Genomic DNA, 18,768 nt, shown 5'->3' on the forward strand with positions numbered 1-18,768 from the left:
TATGTTTCCTTTTCTCTGCCTATTCATATCTGTTCCTCATTTTTCTACTGGATTTTGCTTTTTCCTTTTTGAAATTATGATTAGGAATTACTTACATATTCTATATCTAGTCCTTTGCTATTATATGTCTTACAAATGGAGTCTACCATTTTGTGACCTGTCTTTTCACTCCACTTATGGTATATTCTGATAAACGAATTCTTAATTTGTGTGGCCAAATGTGTCCAACTTTTCCCTTATGTTGTTCTTCTTTTGTCTTGTTAAATAAATCCTTTTTTTTGCCTGGATATCCTAATGATACCCTACTGTATTCTCTTCTAAACATGTTAAAATTTTTTCTTTCAGATTAAATAGTCCTTTATCTAGCACTCATGAATATGAAGAAATCCTAATTACTGTAGCTTAGTAACAAATCTCAGTATCTGGCAGGGCAGGTCTCCACCTGGATCATTTTCATCAAGAATATTCTGACAGTTCTTGGTTCTTACTATTTCATATAAATTTTAATCATCAGTTTGTAGAAGAAAAAAATCTGTTGGGATTTTAATTATATTTGTAGTGACTATAGATCAATTTGAGTAGAATTGATGATATTGAGTATTCTTGTCCAAGAACATATTATCTCTTTACTTATTTACATCCTTTTTATGTCTTTCAGTGAAATTTTGTAATCATTATCTTTAAAATTTTACATATTTTTGTTCAAATATATTCCTCAGTATTTTGTTTTTTAGTTCCTAGTATAAATGATATTTTAAAATCGTATTTTCTGTAGAAAAGGAATTGATTTTGTACATTGATTTTGTATCTAGCCATCCTGCTAAATTAATTTAATAATTTTGACAATTCATCTGTACATTCTTTGGTGTTTGCTATGTACATAGTCATCATCTACAAATTTATGATACTTGTATTTCTTCTTCCTTCTCGGTCTTTATGCTTTATATCTCTATCTCTTATCTTACCACTCTGGCTAGGACTTCCAGTAGAATGTTGAATGAAAGTGGGGATAACACACATCTTAGTGTTGTCTCCGATCTTAAAAGGAGTGCTTTTAACATTTCACTGCTGAGTATAATATTTGCTCTGAGCTTTCTGTGGATTTGCTTTATCTGATTTTAGAACTTCCCTTCTATTTCTAATTTGTTAGGAGTATTTAGCATAAATGGATGTAAAATTGTATCAAGTGTTTTATCTATGTCCATTAAGATAATTCCGATTTTTCCCTCAAGCTGCTAAGTGGTGAACATATTATTTGGCTTCTAATGTTAAAACAACCTAGCATCTGAGATATACCCAACATAAAGTATTATCTTTTTCAATATACTCTCTGGCTTATTGTGTTTGCAAATCTTTTGTTTAGCTTTACCGCACCTGTTTGTGATTGAATTTGGCCTTCAATTTTCTCTTTTTTTTTTCCTGTCTGTATCTGATTTTTGGTTTTGTAATTTTGCTAGCTTCATAAAACAAGAAGTAATCCTTCTTACTTATTCTCCAGAAGAGTTGGTGTAATCTTGAAATTTTTTGATCTGTGAGAGTTTGATTTAAATTTCTTATTAAGTTTGATTTAAATTTCTTATTGGGATTGGGATTTTCTTTGTAAGAAGATTTTAGCCTATAATTTCTTTAATGATTATGAAGATATTAAAGTTTTCTATTCCTTAGTAAGTCACTTTTAGTAAGTCATATTTTCTAGGAATGTATCCATCTCATGTAAATCTTCAAATTATTGTTATAAAATGGATAAGATCCTCTCAACTGTTTAGTCTCTGCAAAGCCTATGGTATCTCCCTCTTTTCATTTCTGTTCTTTTTTTTTTTTTTTTTTTTTTTTGAGATGGAGTTTCACTCTTGTTGCCCAGGCTGGAGTGCAATGGCGCGATCTCGGCTCACCGCAACCTCCACCTCCCGGGTTCGAGTGATTGATTCTCCTGCCTTAGCCTCCCAAGTAGCTGGGATTACAGGCATGCACCACCAAGCCTGGCTAATTTTGTATTTTTTAGTAGAGACAGGGTTTCTCCATGTTGGTCAGGCTAGTCCGAACTCCCGACCTCAGGTGATTCACCCACCTTGGCCTCCCAAAGTGCTGGGATTACAGGCGTGAGCCACCGTGCCAGGCCTTCTATTCACTTTTATTTGTGCTTTCTGGTTTCCTTTCTTAGTTTTGCCAGACACAAAAAAAACTATCTAATAAACTCATTGATCTTATTTATTGTAGTTTTATTTTTATTTCAATAATTTGTTCTTTTATTTTATTATTTCCTTTACTACTTTGGATTTATTTTCTGTTCTTTGGCTAACATTTGCTTGTTAATTTTGAGTTGTTTGTCTGTTTGAATGCTAACATTGAAAGTTATAAATTCTCTTCTAAATACAGTTTTACCTCCATCTTGCATTTTAGTATGTAATCTCATTACAATTTAGTTCTAAATACTTTTAATATTCATTATAATGGGTTTAGATTTTTTAATTTTTCAAATGTGGGACTTTTCTAGTTATACTTCTTTCTTCATTTCCAACATAATTGTGCTGTGGTTTAAAAATGATATCTCTAATAACAAGCTTCTGAAATTTGTTGATGTTGGCCTTATTATAGCATATTCTGTTCTTATAAATTTCTGGGCATATTTGAAAATAATATATATTCTATAAGTACTGAGTGGAATGTTCTATGTATGCCTATTGGTTCAAGTTTGTTAATTATTCTGTTCAAATCTACTGTATCCTCACTGCCTTTTTCTAATCTACTTAATCTATCATCACTTACTAAGATAATTATATTAAAAATCTTCCATTTCCATTTTGGTGGTATATTGTCAATTTCTTCTTGTAATTCTGTAAATTTTTGCTTCATATATTTTAAGGTTATGTTATAGGCATACAGATTTTGACTTTTTATATCTTCTTGGAACATTGAGCCTTTTAACCAAACATTAAACATCTTCTTTATCACTAGCAATATTTCTTGTACTAAAGTATGTTTTGTCTTCTATTAATGTAGCTAAAACAATTTTTCTTTGGTGATATTTGCTTGGTGCATCTCTTTTTATCCTTTGGCTTTCAACCTTGCTGTGCCCTTACATTAGAAGACATTTTTATAATCAGCATAGAACTGATTTTTTAAATCCACTTTAGCAATATGTATTTTTTAACTGGAGGGTTTTGTTCATTAACATTAATTGTGGTACATTTTAATTTAAATCTGCCATTTTATTATGTTATTTTAGTTTGCTATTTTTTTTCTTTTCAATTGACTTCCTTTTTTGTCTGCCTTGGGGTATAATTTACATGTTTTCTTTTATTTTCCTTATTCCATTTTTTCCTTTGCTACTTTGAATGTCATGCCATGTAGTTCTACTGTTCTAATGGTTATCACTGCTATTCTAATAAGCATCCTTAAATAAATAAATTTATTACTATTTTTAGTCTCTTCACAATGATTAAAAGACTTTAGGATAGTTTGACGTCTCCTGTTCATCCATCAAATTATATTCTATCATTCCTAGTAATTTAGATTGTTCTCTATTATTTATTTAAGCCCCAGGAACTATACCTATATACCAAATGTTTATTTATTTGTTTATTATTATTATTATTATTTTTCGAGGCTGAGTCTCGCTCTGTCACCCAGACTAGAGTGCGGTGGCATGATCTCCGCTCACTGCAACCTCTGCCTCCTGGATTCAAGCGATTCTCCTGCCTCAGCATCCCAAGTAACTGGGACTACAGGCACACGCCACCATGCCTGGCTAGTTTTTGTATTTTTAGTAGAGACAGGGTTTCGTCATGTTGACCAGGCTGGTCTCAAACTCCTGACCTTGTGATCTCCCTGCCTCGGCCTCCTATTTAGATTAACCAACACACTTACCATTATTGCTGTATAGTCCAGACATCCGACTGAGGTATATTCCATTAGGAATTGCTTTAGTAAAGGTCTATTGATGAAGTGCTCTCATTCTTTCTTTGTCTGAAATGTATTTATTTTGCCTTTGTTCTTTAAAAATAGTTTTGTGGAGGAGAGAATTCAAGAATAACATAAATTCTCTTTGATTATTGAAATTATTATTCTATTGTGTCCTGGCTTCCATTTTTGTTGCCAAGTAGTCAATTATCAATCTAATTTTGTTTTTTTGTGTGTGTGCTGTCATTGTTTTAAGAAATTTGTCGTTGCTCTGAAGCTAATTTTAAGATTATTTTTTTCTTTTGGTAATCTGTAGTTTCATAGTGAAGTATTTATATGAGGGTTCCTTTATATTTATTCTGCTTGAGATTTGTTGGGCTTTCTTGGTCTTACATTGAGTGTCTTTCAGCAATTCTAGAAACTATTTAGCCAGACTCTTCTCAAATGTTGCTTCTTGCTTGTTCTATTTTGTTTTTCTGGCACTTTTGTTATACTTAGGTGTGATGTTTTCATTATCTCCTGTCTTTTAATAACTTGCATATTTTTCCTTTTTTCTCTTTCTACCCTGCAGTTTAGAAACTTCTCCATGTATATCATATAGCAGTCGAATCCCCTTTCAGCTTTGTTGATATTTAAATTATAATTGTATTTTCCATTTTTAGATCTTCCACTCAGTTATTTTATAATTTTGCTTGCTTGCTTTATTCTTTGTTATTTTTCACATTTTAAGCCTTCTCTTTTATTTATTATTTAAGTTTTAGAATATGTTTATTAGAGTATAATCTTAAGACAGTTTTTGATTTGTCAACTTACAAATATTTGTTTCTTCCTGCCATATAGTAAAGTGATACAAAGGCCTACTGAAGATTATTAGCTTCTTTCTCCTGGAATTCTCCATCAACATATGATCATTTTTGCATTGCCAGCAAACACCTCTTAGAAGCTTTTTGTATGCTTCTTTTCACAAAGCAATGCTATCGCAAGCCATAATTCTCATGTTAGCCACTTCATAAATTTTGCCACTTCTCTGAATCCAGCATTCAATACCAAGGTCTACACACTATCACAGATTTTGAGTGTGCTCAGAGAACCTCTGAAATGGACTCCATTCTTGATTCTATCCAAATCACACATTACATTTAGATCTCATGTCTCCTCCTGAGTCTCCTCCATTGCAGGACAGGCCTCAGTCTTTGCCATTCATAACCTTGACACGTTGTGCAAGGGGCCATATTCTTAACATCAGAGCATAGTCTATGCAGAGTGCTTAGCAAAGTATTGGGCATGTGGTAGGATTTTTATAATGATAGATATTTTTGTTGGGGAAATCAATACATCTTCCTTTCGAGGAGTAGAACGAGAATGGCTCCTCATGTTCTCTTTGTGTTGATTAGCTTGGCCAACCTTGAAGCGTTTATAAAGAATAGTGAGAGCGGCTTACTCAAGAAAGTTGAAAAAGGAGATTTCGAAGGCTTGGTTGAGATCATGGGACACCTTATGGCTGTGAAAGAACGGCAGAGTAACACTGATGAGATGTTTGAGCCCTTAAAGCAGACTGTTGAATTGCTGAAGACCTATGAACAAGAATTGCCAGAAACAGTGTTTAAGCAGCTGGAGGTCAGTGCATTTATGTCTTCCTTATAAAAGAAATAGACAGAACATTTTAGGATTTCAGAATGGGGTAAAGTGGAGTACAGCAAATGAAAAACAGGGCTTGGAGCTGACTCAAGATCTATGTTTTGGAACTATAATGTGTAGCATGTTTGTAATGTCTAGAAAATTCTGAAAACTCAATACATATGGGAGAAGGCAATGCTGGAGATATATGGGAGAATTAAGATGGATAATTTTTTTCTGTAGAAATGAACCAGTGTTTTGGTTGAGAAAAAAAAAGCAGATCTGAAATTTGTTAAGATGGTCCAAGAGGAAATGTGGGAAATAAAGGAAAATAACCAAGCAATCCTGAAGAACATAGAAAAGGGAAGGGGTTAATGTAGTTTCAGTAGAAATACAGTAGAAGCAATAGAAACCCAAGATTGTAGAAACTTCTTCCTTTAAGAAAAATCTAAAAGTCTCTTTAGCATTGCAAGTTTTCACAAATTTAGAGGGCTTAGAGGGCCAGAGGTTGAGAGCAAGAAGGTTAGTGTTGAGTGAACAGTAGGTAATAGTTGAGAGCAGCTGCAGAAGGAAGGTGAGGAAGAGTGGGTGGAGGGCAGATTGTAGGGAATGGGAAGATGACACCACCACATCATCGTACCATCTTGTAACACAGATGGAAGCATCTGGGCTCTGTCCAGCTCAGGACTATGGGAAAGGCAAGAGTGCCTTGGGAATCTGACCACACTGAGGTTTCCTTTGCAGGAGCTGCCTGAGAAATGGAACAACATAAAAAAGGTGGCCATTACTGTAAAGCAGCAGGTGGCCCCACTGCAGGCAAATGAAGTGACAGTTCTCCGCCAGAGGTGCACAGCCTTCGATGCAGAACAGCAGCAATTCTGGGAGCGATTCCACAAAGAAGCCCCATTCAGGTATGGGCCAAACACTGCTGCCTCTCTTTCTCTGAACACTGCAGTCTTTGAGTCATGGATAATCTTTTTGTTGAACGTGTGTATTCTAGCAGCTGCAGACCAGTTAGTAATCTTCCTTCCCATTTAGGACCTTTGGTTGAAACGTGGTGCTAATGTGGACCGAATCCTATCATGACCTGTACAGACCAAGGATTGTAGAAATATCTTGCCTTAAAAAGATGCGTATATATCTAGAAGCATCTTTGTGCCTCCAAGTTTATAAAGGGATGATAGGTGGAATAATTACGAGGATTTTACTAAACCTTTAGCATTCTAAGTTCTCACAGACTGTTCTTTTGGTTTTAAAAAGTGGCTGATGGAATTTTTAAAATTTTACAGCACATTTTATTTTGGCAGCATAAAGGAAGGATTTAGGTGAAGGTTTTCTTCAGGGGGTTTCTCTCCGCTTGGTTCAGACACCTCCCTGCTTGTTATGACAGGTCTTTACATAAACAAAGCAACCCTAGGATGGGTAACACCATTCACCCGTGCCCACACTGCACACACTTGGGCTCCTTTCTCAGGGGTTTCCTCCCGTGGTGAAGTGGTCTGCTGCTGGTCCACTTCTCAGCATCAAGGGCTCCAACCAGGAGGCCAAGCTGGCGCTGAATGGTCCTACATCTGCTGATGCACCAACTAGATTGGGTACCCTTTGCCCCAACGCTTCAGCTCTGTGATTTGTTTCCTGCTTCCTTGAGCTTCATTTCTTGCTGGATCTCCTCTGTAGTGTTGGGTAGACAAACTTTGACATCTCCAAACTGGAAAATTCTCGATGCTCACAGTGAGGAATGTTTTCATTTTCAAAGGTTACTTGCCCACAGAAATATTAAAGCAACGAACCAAACAAAAAAAAATTACAACTTCATTGGAACAAAGTCCAATAAAAATTAAGTGCATAGATGCTAGATTCGGGTGGCCTGGGATCTAATTTCAGGTCTTCTACTTACTTCTTATGTTATGATAAAGTTACTTAATACCTTTGTGCTCCGGATTCCTCATCTATAAAATGTAGATAATAATAGTGTCCACCGTATATAGTTGTGGCTTGAATTAAAGAGATCATTCTTGAAAGTGTCTAGCATTGTGCCTGGTACTATGGTGAAAAACCATACTGGTTTGCCCAGGACTGTTCTGGTTGTTGTTTGGAGTTTTAAAATCTCTCCAGGTGATTCTAAATGTGCAGCCCAAATGGCAGCACATTGCTTTAGAGTTATATGTTTTATATATTTATATCTTATGTCTGTTTTACACACATGTCCTTCCCTGCCTCTTAACATACTCATCTTATTCTCTGTAACTCCAAGCATAACGCTTGGGAGATAGCAGTATTTTCGAGATAGCGTCTTGCTCTGTCACCCAGGCTGGAGTGCAGCATCATGATCATAGCCTACTGCCTTGAACTCCTTGGGTTCAAGCAATCCTCTCACCTCAGCCTCCTGAGTAGCGGAAAGTACAAGCATGCTCATGTCTTAGGAAGCACCTCTGTTCTGGGCAAACTGGATGGTTGCTCACCCAACCTGTCAATCCTATTTTTATCATTCATTCTTCAAACATTTATTAAGCAGTTGCTATCTCTCAAGCATTATACCTGGGGTAACAGAGAATAAGATGAGTAGGTTAAGAGGCAGGGAAGGACAAGTGTGTAAAACAGACATAAGATATAAATATACAAAACATATGACTCTAAAGCAATGTGCTGCCTTTTGGGCTGCACATTAGAATCACCTGGAGAGATTTTAAAACGCCCAATGCCCAGTCTGCCCTGTATACCAATGAAGTTAGACTTTCTGGAGGCGAGACCTGTGAATCAGTATTTTGGAAGCTCCAGGAATTCCAATGTGCACCCAAGTTTGGAAACCACCACCCTAAAGGGAAGTAATTGGTTTCCTTTCAAGCAATCATGTGGAGGAATGTAACTCCTAATATAACTCCTAAGTCTGTATCCCTTTAGAATAGTTGCCTTAGGAGCCACACCCTTGTTCCAAAGAATCATCTGTTGCTCAAAACCCTTGTAGACTCCTTTGGGGACTGTCTTTCGGAGTCTGAGGCTTATTCCTTTGACTCTTTTTTGGGCATGCAATTGAGTTTTTGAAATTGAGCACCATTTCAGAGCCAAAACTGCTGAGGGAGGTAAGTTCTCCAGCTAGGTAATACTACTTAGTGTTAACAACAACCATACCAAAGACAACAGCCATAAAAATAAAGACACTAATATTTTTGCACCAACAGTCTCTTTTTTTTTTTTTTTTTTTTTTTTTTTGAGACAGAGTCTCACTCTGTCTCCCAGGCTGGAGTGCAACGGCACGATCTCAGCTCACTGCAACCTCTGCCTCCCGGGTTCAAGCGATTCTCCTGCCTCAGCCTCCTGAGTATCTGGGATTACAGGCGCCCACGACCACGCCCAGCTATTTTTTGTATTTTTAGTAGAGGCGAGTTTCACCATGTTGGTCAGGCTGGTCCCGAACTCCTGACCTCGTGATCTGCCCACCTTGGCCTCCCAAAGTGCTGGGATTACAGGCGTGAGCCACCACGCCCAGCCCAACAGTCTCTTAAAATAATTTCAAAAAAGAAAAATATTCAAAGATGTTGTGGGAAATATCTTCCCAAAGAGACTTCTAAGACTGCTGGAAAGGGAAGCAACATTGGTGTGCTTTTGTGTCTATTCGAAATTCAGTATTCCGCCTTCATGGGTATATTTTGTGTATTGATCAGCTCCTGTTTGTTTTTTCATTTTATTTTTATTTGATAGTTGTGTTCGTTTTTCTTTCTTCGCACTTGTATCTGCTGGCTGTGAGGATACTGCTACTCTAAGCTGGGTGTTCCAAATTCACATCTGCTAATTTGACATGCAGATGAATCCCTGGAAGAGGATGCTTTGAAAAGAACTGCTGGGAAACCAAACAGTTCTGCAATTTTGATGTATTTCTCTTTTTGTCAAGAAAAACATCAGAGCTAAAATGGAATCGTAGATTTATTGCTAAAGCGAATCTCAGTGGATGTCAACTTATGTGTTTTGTTTTCTTTCTTAGTTTGGTGTGTGTGAGTGTTCAAAATTTGTAGGTATTGTGTGTGGCATGTGAGTTTAAATCTGGTTTCTCCACTGTTAAGTTATTTATGAATTTCTAAGTTGCAGACCCTGGTACATTTTTCTGTGAATTCGAGTTTGAGTTTAATTCTGGTTTCTTCACTTTTAGATCATTTCTGAATTTCTAAAGTGGCAGACCCTGGTACGTTTCTCTGTGGATGCAAGTTTCTGCTCCTGATTAGGTTACACAGGTTAAGCTCAGTTTTGAATGTTCTCGTCTTTGAGGAGAGAGAAAAAAAAAACCTGAGTGTCTTCTTAAGCCCTTGCAGTCTGACAGGTGCTGTGTGAAGTTAGGTTGCATAGGTTGAGGTTCTTCATGTCCAGGTCAAATTTCAGCTCCTCCTTTAGTTCTTAACTCTAAATTATAACACCACATTTCTAGCTGAGCTCTCACCACAGTCATTGGCTAAATCATCCTACTCAGATTCAAGGGCTTTGTGCAACTCTTAAAGCTGGTGACCAGTTCTCCCTCTTGAATGAAAGGAATGCCCTCATGCTCTAGTGGAGTTTCAGCTTTTGATCTTCCTGACCTTGAGCACAGTCCTCCTGACCTTAAGAAATGGCACGGTAACATACAATCTTCTTACCCACATCAAGACCAAGGTAATCGAGGGATTACTGAGTCAAAATAACCTATCTCTGTGAGCTCCAGCTCAACGAAGACCATTTGTGTTTTCAGCAGGCAACCAGATTCTATGAATGGCTGGAAGGGCTTTCTTGAAGATACCTTCCATGGGGTGCTGTCCTACATGACAACTAGAGAAAACAGCTTTCCACATAGCCCAAGGCAGCAGTCATGAGGAAAGAAAGGCTTTTGTCCTTCTTGCACAGTGTCTGTTGTCTTTTCCATAACTGCAGAAAAGGGCGGTATTCGTCATTAAACCTCCCAGGGACATATCAGTATCCTAAGATATGTCATTCATTCAGCTTGATCCTGTTCTTCCAGTTAATCTGACTCATTCCCATGATTTAAGCTTTCATGGAGTAGATGAGGTTGTGGTCTAAACAGTGGAATCAGCAAAAAATGGTGTAGCTGTTAGGGTTTTTGAGATGATACACCTTTCCTGACCTCAAGGACTTATAACCTCAGGGACCATTTCAAAAATGAGCAATAAGGCATGCGCACTGGGAACCAGCTTTAATCCTGCCAGGGGAGGCAGTTCACACCTCCTGAAGAACATGGTGCTTGTCATGGTGAGCCATAGCCAGTGGTAAGTAAGAGCTGTTTCAGGGGGGGAAAAAAGAGTTAGAAAATGAGGATATTCTGGGCAAAGGAAATAGCACATAGGAAGATGCAGAAGGATGAAAATGTAAGAAACAGCTGGAAAACTGCATATGTGTATGACTGGGATGCAGGAAGTAGGAGAGGAGAATGGAGGAGGGCCATGTTTTGACCATAATCTCAGCCACTGAGGAGTCTAAGTATGACAAAAACATAATATAAAGACTGTCTTCTCATGGCCATGGAGAACACAGTGGGGCAAGGTAGGCTCAAGACCAGGTGCTCAATGGGAGAGTGGTTCCAACAGCCCAGATGAGAAGTGGTGAGGCCTGATCCGAAGCAGTGGCAGAGATGAGGGAGAGGGAAAATGGATTGCAGAGAGATTTAGGAGAATATCTGCAGGATTGACTGAATGTGGGAGATGGGGGAGAAGGAGAGTACAAGGGGATTTTTCACCTTCTAGCTTGGACAAGTGGTGGGAAGAGCTTTTGTCCCACTGTTCACTGAGGTGGTCACAGAATTAGAAGAACTGAGCCTCGCAAAGTCCGGGTTGGACACATTAATTTTTTTTTTTTTTTTTTTTTTTTTTTTTTTTTTTTTTTTTGAGACAGAGTCTCGTTCTGTCACCCAGACTGGAGTGCAGTGGCGGGATCTTGGCTCTCTGCAACCTCCACCTCCCAGATTCAAGTGATACTGATACTCCTGCCTCAGCCTCCCGAGTAGCTGGGACTACAGGTGCCCACCACCACGCCTGGCTACTTTTTTGTATTTTTTAGTAGAGACAGGGTTTCACCGTCTTAGCCAGGATGGTCTCGATTTCCTGACCTCGTGATCCACCCTCCTCGGCTTCTGAAAGTGCTGGGATTACAGGCATGAGACACATTGAGTTTTATGCTACCTGGTGGGTATCAAGGAGAGGTGTGACACCGTTCATGGTATACATAGATACGGACAGTGCTGAGGTTCACATTTACCAACAGCCAATTTCCCAGGAATTAATTTAACTCATTTATTCCTCTCTCTCCAGGCTCACATCTGGGTCAGGCCAGAATGAGTCATTTTTCCACGATCAAATGCATGAGCACCATATTTTCATTTCTTTTAATTATTGTTTTATTCATCCAAGCTTTCCAGGCATTTCTCCTTTAGAGTAAAATACATTTTGCCTTATTATTTCAACTTCAAAGACTCAACCCACCCTTTTCCCTCCTATTACTTTCTTGTTCTTTTTATTTTCTTTTTTCTTTTTTTTTTTTTTTTTTTTTTTTGAGACAGAGTCTCATTCTGTCGCCCAGGCTGGAGTACAGTGGCGCCATCTTGGCCCCCTGCAACCTCCGCCTCCCAGGTTCACGCCATTCTCCTGCCTCAGTCTCCCAAGTAGCTGGGACTACAGGTGCCCGCCACCAAGCCCAGCTAATTTTTTGTATTTTTAGTAGAGACGGAGTTTCACCGTGTTAACCAGGATGGTCTTGATCTCCTGACCTCATGATCCTCAAAGTGGGACGCCTCGGCCTCCCAAAGTGCTAGGATTACAGGTGTGAGCCCAGCCACTTTCTTGTTCTTATACTGTATCATTTCCCCAGGGTTTAGAGGATGGCTTCCAGTTTATTAGGCACATGAACCAGGTCTATGAATATCCTGACAATGTGCTCTAAAGTTTTGAAATCGTAAAAGGGCTGCCTGCCCTCACATCTATGGGTTCCCTTGACAACTTAGGCCAAGTTGGTTTTTATGTGTGCTTAGCTACAGAAAATGATCACCCACAAATCTAAACCATAAACAAAAATTATGCCGCAGGTTGGATGAAGTTGGGAACAGGTTTGATAAACGTTCACCTCTTATAAATACTTGAGAAACCAGCATTGATTTAAGACTGCTTGGCCGGGCGCGGTGGCTCAAGCCTGTAATCCCAGCACTTTGGGAGGCCGAGATGGGCAGATCACGAGGTCAGGAGATCGAGACCATCCTGGCTAACACGGTGAAACCCCGTCTCTACTAAGAAATACAAAAAATAGCCGGGCGAGGTGGCAGCGCCTGTAGTCCCAGCTACTCGGGAGGCTGAGGCAGGAGAATGGCGTGAACCCGGGAGGCGGAGCTTGCAGTGAGCTGAGATCCGGCCACTGCACTCCAGCCTGGGCTACAGAGCGAGACTCCGTCTCAAAAAAAAAAAAAAAAAGACTGCTTGTGGGTGCCAAAGGAAGAATGGTTAGCAAGATAATTTCTAATCTTCTATATGCACCCCAAATCGCTCCTATCTTACCTAATTACCTAAAAAGTTATTCCTGAATGGTGTTCCACTAACAAATTAAACAGGATGTGGGCTTTTAGAATTTGCTTGAATTTTTTAACTAACATCAAGAGGTTCAGTTCACATTCTAAGTTCACTCTAGTCAAGATGAAAAGTGGAACCCACACACACCAACAATTAGGCTTTGGAAATGAAGAATAAGCACAAGAACTCCTCACCCTTGGTGATCTTTTTTGCTGGGCCCCTTGCCGTGAGCACATTCCATTTCTTTCCTCCTAGTTCTTTCCTCCTCGTAAGGGAGAAAGCTCCTCTCTCTCTATATATATATATATGTAGAGAGCAGGGCCCTTTTCAACTCTGAGCACTCCAACCTTCTGTTCTGAAATACGTGGAAGTTAAATAATAGAGAAGGCATGCGAGTGATAGTCAGTCCCATCCTCTTAAGATGTAAATCTACAACTATTGCACCTGAGCCAAAAATGATTTAGATGGAACAGGCTGGATTCAAACATAACGAGCGTGGAAGTTAATCTGACACTAATTTAATGGTATGCATAACTGTTATTCTGTTGCTTGGCAATTAGGCTTAAGTGGTAAGCATTCAGGTAAATGACTTCAATTAGGATTACTTTCCATCTGTCAAGTCAAATATTTCTAAAGTCAACAGAGAAAGGGCAGTTGAAAAACAGGACTTTGTAAGTCATTTTCTTTCTTTTTCCCTCCTTTCATATTCTACCTGCCAATACGCAAACACATGCATGCACACACACAAACACACACACACAGTTGATGGGAGGAAATGGCCAATTCTCTAGTCACTCATTTCCTTGCAATCTTCCCTTTGATGGTGAACCCCATGATGCCCTGTTTTGATTTTAGCAGAACATACCATTGTCCCTTAAGCCGTGGTGTGTCTAGTATGTAGCCCTCCAAGCACACAGAAGCAAGAATACCTGAGCTTGAGGATGAGAGTGAGTAGAAAGTGGGGTTAGAGGAGAAAAATGAGAGGATCCTTGAACACTAGGGCTATGAGTGCCCTTGACCATAAAAAAGCCATCCGCAGCCGGGCGGGGTGGCTCATGCCTGTGGTCCTGGCACTTTGGGAGGCTGAGGCAGGTGGATCATGAGGTCAGGAGATGGAGACCATCCTGTTCAACATGGTGAAATCCCGTCTCTACTAAAATACAAAAAATTAGCCGGTCGTGGTGGTGCGTGCCTGTAGTCCTAGCTACTCAGGAGACTGAGGCAGGGAAATCACTTGAACCTGGGAGGCAGAGATTGCAGTAAGCCAAGATCGCACCACTGCACTCCAGCCTGGTGACAGAGCGAGACTCTGTCTCAAAAAAAAAAAAAAAAAAAAAAAAAAGCCATCTGCCTACATGGGTTCCTTTGCATGTAGGGTCTTATGTTGGGGAAAACACTATGCAGGAACGCATGCTTTGTGGGGTGGCAGCATAAAGTCTGTCCACACTTACAAGGATTAGAAGCAGTTTCGGGTGCATGCATGCCATAAACACTGGAGAGAAGAGGATGAGGAAATGTGAAAGAAAAAGCTAGAAGTAGTGCTCATAGGTGTTGAGTGCAGACCCAGAGGCTGCCCCAGGATGCAGAAGAGAGTGGGCCAGGGAAGGGTAAAGACAGAAAAGTTAGATTAGGGACCGCTTGGAGGAGAGCTCACGAAGATGAGGAGCCAGACTCGAGGCACACAGTGAAGGAAAGTGACCACGATTATCTATCACGGGCTTTGCAGCCAGTCTTCGTGGCCGCTCACAATGGTTTTCCAATGTGGAGTGCTGTTGCCTGAAGCTGACGCAGGCACCAGTGTGAGCTTCACCTTGAATGATGACACGACCCTGACAAATGGAAATCACCTGTGGAGTGTGCCTGGGTCCCACTCCCAGTGATTCTGATTTAGTTGGTCCATAGAGCAGTCTGGACATGGGGATCTTTCAAAGCTTTCAGAAGATCCTGACATGCAGCTAAGGCTGATAGCCACTGCCCCAGAGTGATCAATGGAGGGAGGGTCAAGGTCGGGCTCCTGAGTCCCAGCTCTCCCACTTAAAGATTGCCTACCAAGCTGGGCTTGGTGGCTTGCGCCTGTAATCCCAGCACTTTGGGAGGCCAAGGCGGGTGGATCACGAGGTCAGAAGTTCAAGACCAGCCTGGCCGACATGGTGAAACCCCGTCTCTACTAAAAATACAAAAATTAGCCGGGCATGGTGGTGGGTGCCTGTAATCCCAGCTGTTTGGGAGACTGAGGCAGATAATTGCTTGAACCCGGGAGGCAGAGGTTGCAGTGAGCCAAGATCACACCATTGTACTCTAGCCTGGGCGACAGAGTCTCAAAAGAAAAAAAACAAAATCACCTACCACTAAGTTCCCGGCAGGGCCCTTGGCTTTCCAACTTCTGCTGTAATATGACAGTGCTCTTTTGTGTCAAGTGGTCTTCAGAACCAACAGCTAGATGAAGGGCAGAGTCTAAAGGGGCTTGGATAAGGGGGTGTTCCCTTCTAGACCTGGGTGGAGAACATCCAAGCATAATGTTCTTTAATTGCCCTTCCTCCAATGCCCACTCCACCGCAGTCCATCCTGAATGTCTTTTTTATCCCAAAAGAAAATCCTGGGAAGAAAAGACATTCTTTGCTTTGGTGAAAATGATGTTTTTGGTGAAAGCCACTGCTCTTTCCTAAAACACCAAGCATTTAAATATTTCAGCTGGTTGCTACCTTAGAGATGCTAGGAGATGGGCCCCTGCATGCTGTACTTACAAAGGAACACACTGTGTTTTGTAGGTTTGATAGCATCCACCCTCATCAAATGCTGGATGCCAAGCACATCGAGATCCAGCAGATGGAATCCACTATGGCCTCCATTTCTGAGTCCGCCAGCTTATTCGAAGTCAATGTCCCTGACTATAAGCAGCTGAGGGAGTGCAGGAAGGAGGTCTGCCAACTGAAAGAGCTCTGGGACACCATTGGAATGGTGACCTCCAGTATCCATGCCTGGGAGACCACACCCTGGAGGGATATCAAGGTGGAAGCCATGGAGTTGGAGTGCAAACAGTTTGTCCGGCATATCCGAAACCTGGACAAGGAGGTCAGGTCCTGGGATGCATTCACAGGCCTGGAAAGCACTGTGTGGAACATGCTGAGCTCCCTGAGGGCGGTAGCTGAGCTGCAGAATCCAGCCATCCGGGAGCGGCACTGGAGGCAGCTGATGCAGGCCACTGGTGTGAGCTTCGCTATGGACCAGGACACCACCCTAGCGCACCTACTGCAGCTCCAGCTGCACCACTATGAGGACGAGGTCCGGGGCATTGTGGACAAAGCTGCAAAAGAGATGGGTATGGAGAAAACCTTAAAGGAGCTGCAGACCACCTGGGCTGGCATGGAATTCCAGTATGAGGCCCACCCCCAGACCAATGTCCCCCTCCTGCGCTCGGATGAGGACCTCATAGAGGTTCTGGAGGATAATCAAGTTCAACTTCAGAACCTGGTGATGTCCAAGTATGTTGCTTTCTTCCTGGAGGAGGTGTCGGGCTGGCAGAAGAAGCTGTCCACAGCGGATGCTGTCATCTCTATCTGGTTTGAAGTGCAGCGAACCTGGACTCACCTGGAAAGCATATTCATTGGATCTGAAGATATTCGGGCACAGCTACCCCAGGTACCTGCTAAGGAAATCTAGAATCTCTCCATTCTCTGATCCAGGGTGAAGGGAAGGTCTCCCAGTTTCTGCATTGTCTAGGCTCTTTCCTCTTCTGCCTCCTTGCTTTGACTTTACTTAAAGACACTTCCCACAGATGCTCACCTTACCTGCCACCAACAGTTAGGCAGAGGAAAAGAGGGACAGCGAAATGCACACCAATCAGTTTGTCCTTAGATGGGTAGGAAAAATAAAGGAGAATCTCATTCAGAAAAAACAAAAATAAAAATGTGTATATAAGAAAGATTTAAAAAAAATACTGGCTGCTGCAGTTTGGGATGAGATCCTCACGGGTTACTTCTTGGATCATTAAAATTCAAGTGTCCACTGAAAGTGAGTCTCGTTTCCAGGCAAATTCAAGTTCCTTCTCAGCAGCACGCCATTCTGTCAACCACTGGCTGTGTCAGCACTCCAACTACCAGCTGTCAGCTAAACTCCAAACAATGGATAGCCCTAAAATACGTGTTCTGCTCATTATTACCTTCCCTGTGTTTGATTGCCCCTTCTAATTAGTCCTAATTAATGTGCCATTAATTTACCTCTCTCTCAATGGACTCTGATTCATTTTTAATTTTTTTCTTCGGGCTTCCTCTGTATTCTTTCAGTATGGCAAGTTCTTTGCTTACAAATTAGCTTGATTCCAAAATGTCACGCACTGTCCAGGCTTTGGTTAGAAATTAAGGCACGTTCTGCCCACGGTTTTGCTGCTCATCCCAAAAAGCATATTTAGTGTAATATTGTAGATTAAAGGTTGTATATTTGCAGTGAAAAACAATAGAAAACAATTCTGTATGGCAGTTGTCATTAAGTAAAATTGAATAAGCCAGATTTTATTTATCTCAAACGCCAGCGATTGAAACAGGCCAGGCTTAATTAGAAGGGGGCAGGGACAGAGGCGGAGATTCTTGCAGAAACTTTAAGGGACATGATTGAGAACTTTTAATTAAAAATACTGAAGAATTAGTATCATTAACCTGTATACAGTGCCACAGGTTTGTGTACAAAATATGTAAACACACTTACTTTCTCTGTAATAACAATGAAACAGAAACAGTTTCAAAACAATAAAATCAGCCAGGCTCTAATACCCTAACTGATAACTATTTTCATTCATTATGAATTTTTCCCAACTCTTGTTCATGTACATACATATTTTTACATAATTGCTCTCAGTGTAATTATAATTTTCTATTTAATTTTTTCCATTTGAACGTTTATGCCAGATATTTCGGATACTTCTACAACCTTGATACTGTTTTATTTTTAATTAGAACAAAACATCTCATTGAGGAATCATATTTTACTTTACCCTCTTGTGTTTTGTTTGTTTGTTTGTTTTGAGACAGCACCTTGCTCTGTCGCCTAGGCTGGAGTGTAGTGGCGTGATCACAGCTCACTGCAACCTCCGCCTCCATTCAAGTGATCCTCCTACCTCAGCCTCCTGAGTAGCTAGGATTACAGGCGAGTGCCACCACGTCAAGCTAATTTTTGTATTTTTAGTAGAGACGAGGTTTCACCATGTTGGCCAGGTTGGTCTCGAACTCCTGACCTCGTGATCCGCCCGCCTCAGCCTCCCAAAGTGCTGGAATTATAGGCTTGAGCCACCACATCTGGCCTACCCTCTTGTTTTTAAGGGCAGGATCACAGAGAGAAGGAATGGCAGGCCTGGACTTGAGTCCTCATTCTCTCACTTGGGCAGGGTACTTAACCTCTCAATGCCTTGGTTTCCCTGTGTGTAAAGTGGGACTAATACTAGTATCTATTCCAGAGTCTTCATTAAAACAATGCACATAGCACATACCATTATGATTTGTTGTTATGTAACAATAATACTACAAGCTCTACCACCTCACCAGGTGCCGTGTGTTTGGCTGAAGCACGTGGCATATATTAGTCTGTCCATCATTTCAATGATACTGTGATTGTGTACGTCTGGGAAAAATGATAACAACTGATTAATTTTGACATCAAAGGAGTATATTTGCTGAGGGAAAATTCATTTTGGTTATATACTTTTGCATGGGTCCAGAAAGAACGTTCCAGA

General features: G+C 40.6%; 1 protein-coding gene across 1 annotated transcript in view; it reads left to right on the forward strand.

Annotated features, from left to right (window-relative positions):
* Positions 1-18,768, forward strand: part of DNAH9 (dynein axonemal heavy chain 9) — a 376,944-nt gene that overhangs the window by 73,494 nt on the left and 284,682 nt on the right. Inside the window, exons 18-20 of the mRNA XM_015118601.3 lie at positions 5,295-5,517; positions 6,262-6,428; positions 15,815-16,685. Coding sequence (XP_014974087.3) covers positions 5,295-5,517; positions 6,262-6,428; positions 15,815-16,685 — 1,261 coding nt within the window. The remainder of the gene's footprint in view (positions 1-5,294; positions 5,518-6,261; positions 6,429-15,814; positions 16,686-18,768) is intronic.

The sequence above is a fragment of the Macaca mulatta genome, chromosome 16 (assembly GCF_049350105.2).
Source record: "Macaca mulatta isolate MMU2019108-1 chromosome 16, T2T-MMU8v2.0, whole genome shotgun sequence".
In the NCBI taxonomy this organism is placed as follows: Eukaryota; Metazoa; Chordata; class Mammalia; order Primates; family Cercopithecidae; genus Macaca; species Macaca mulatta.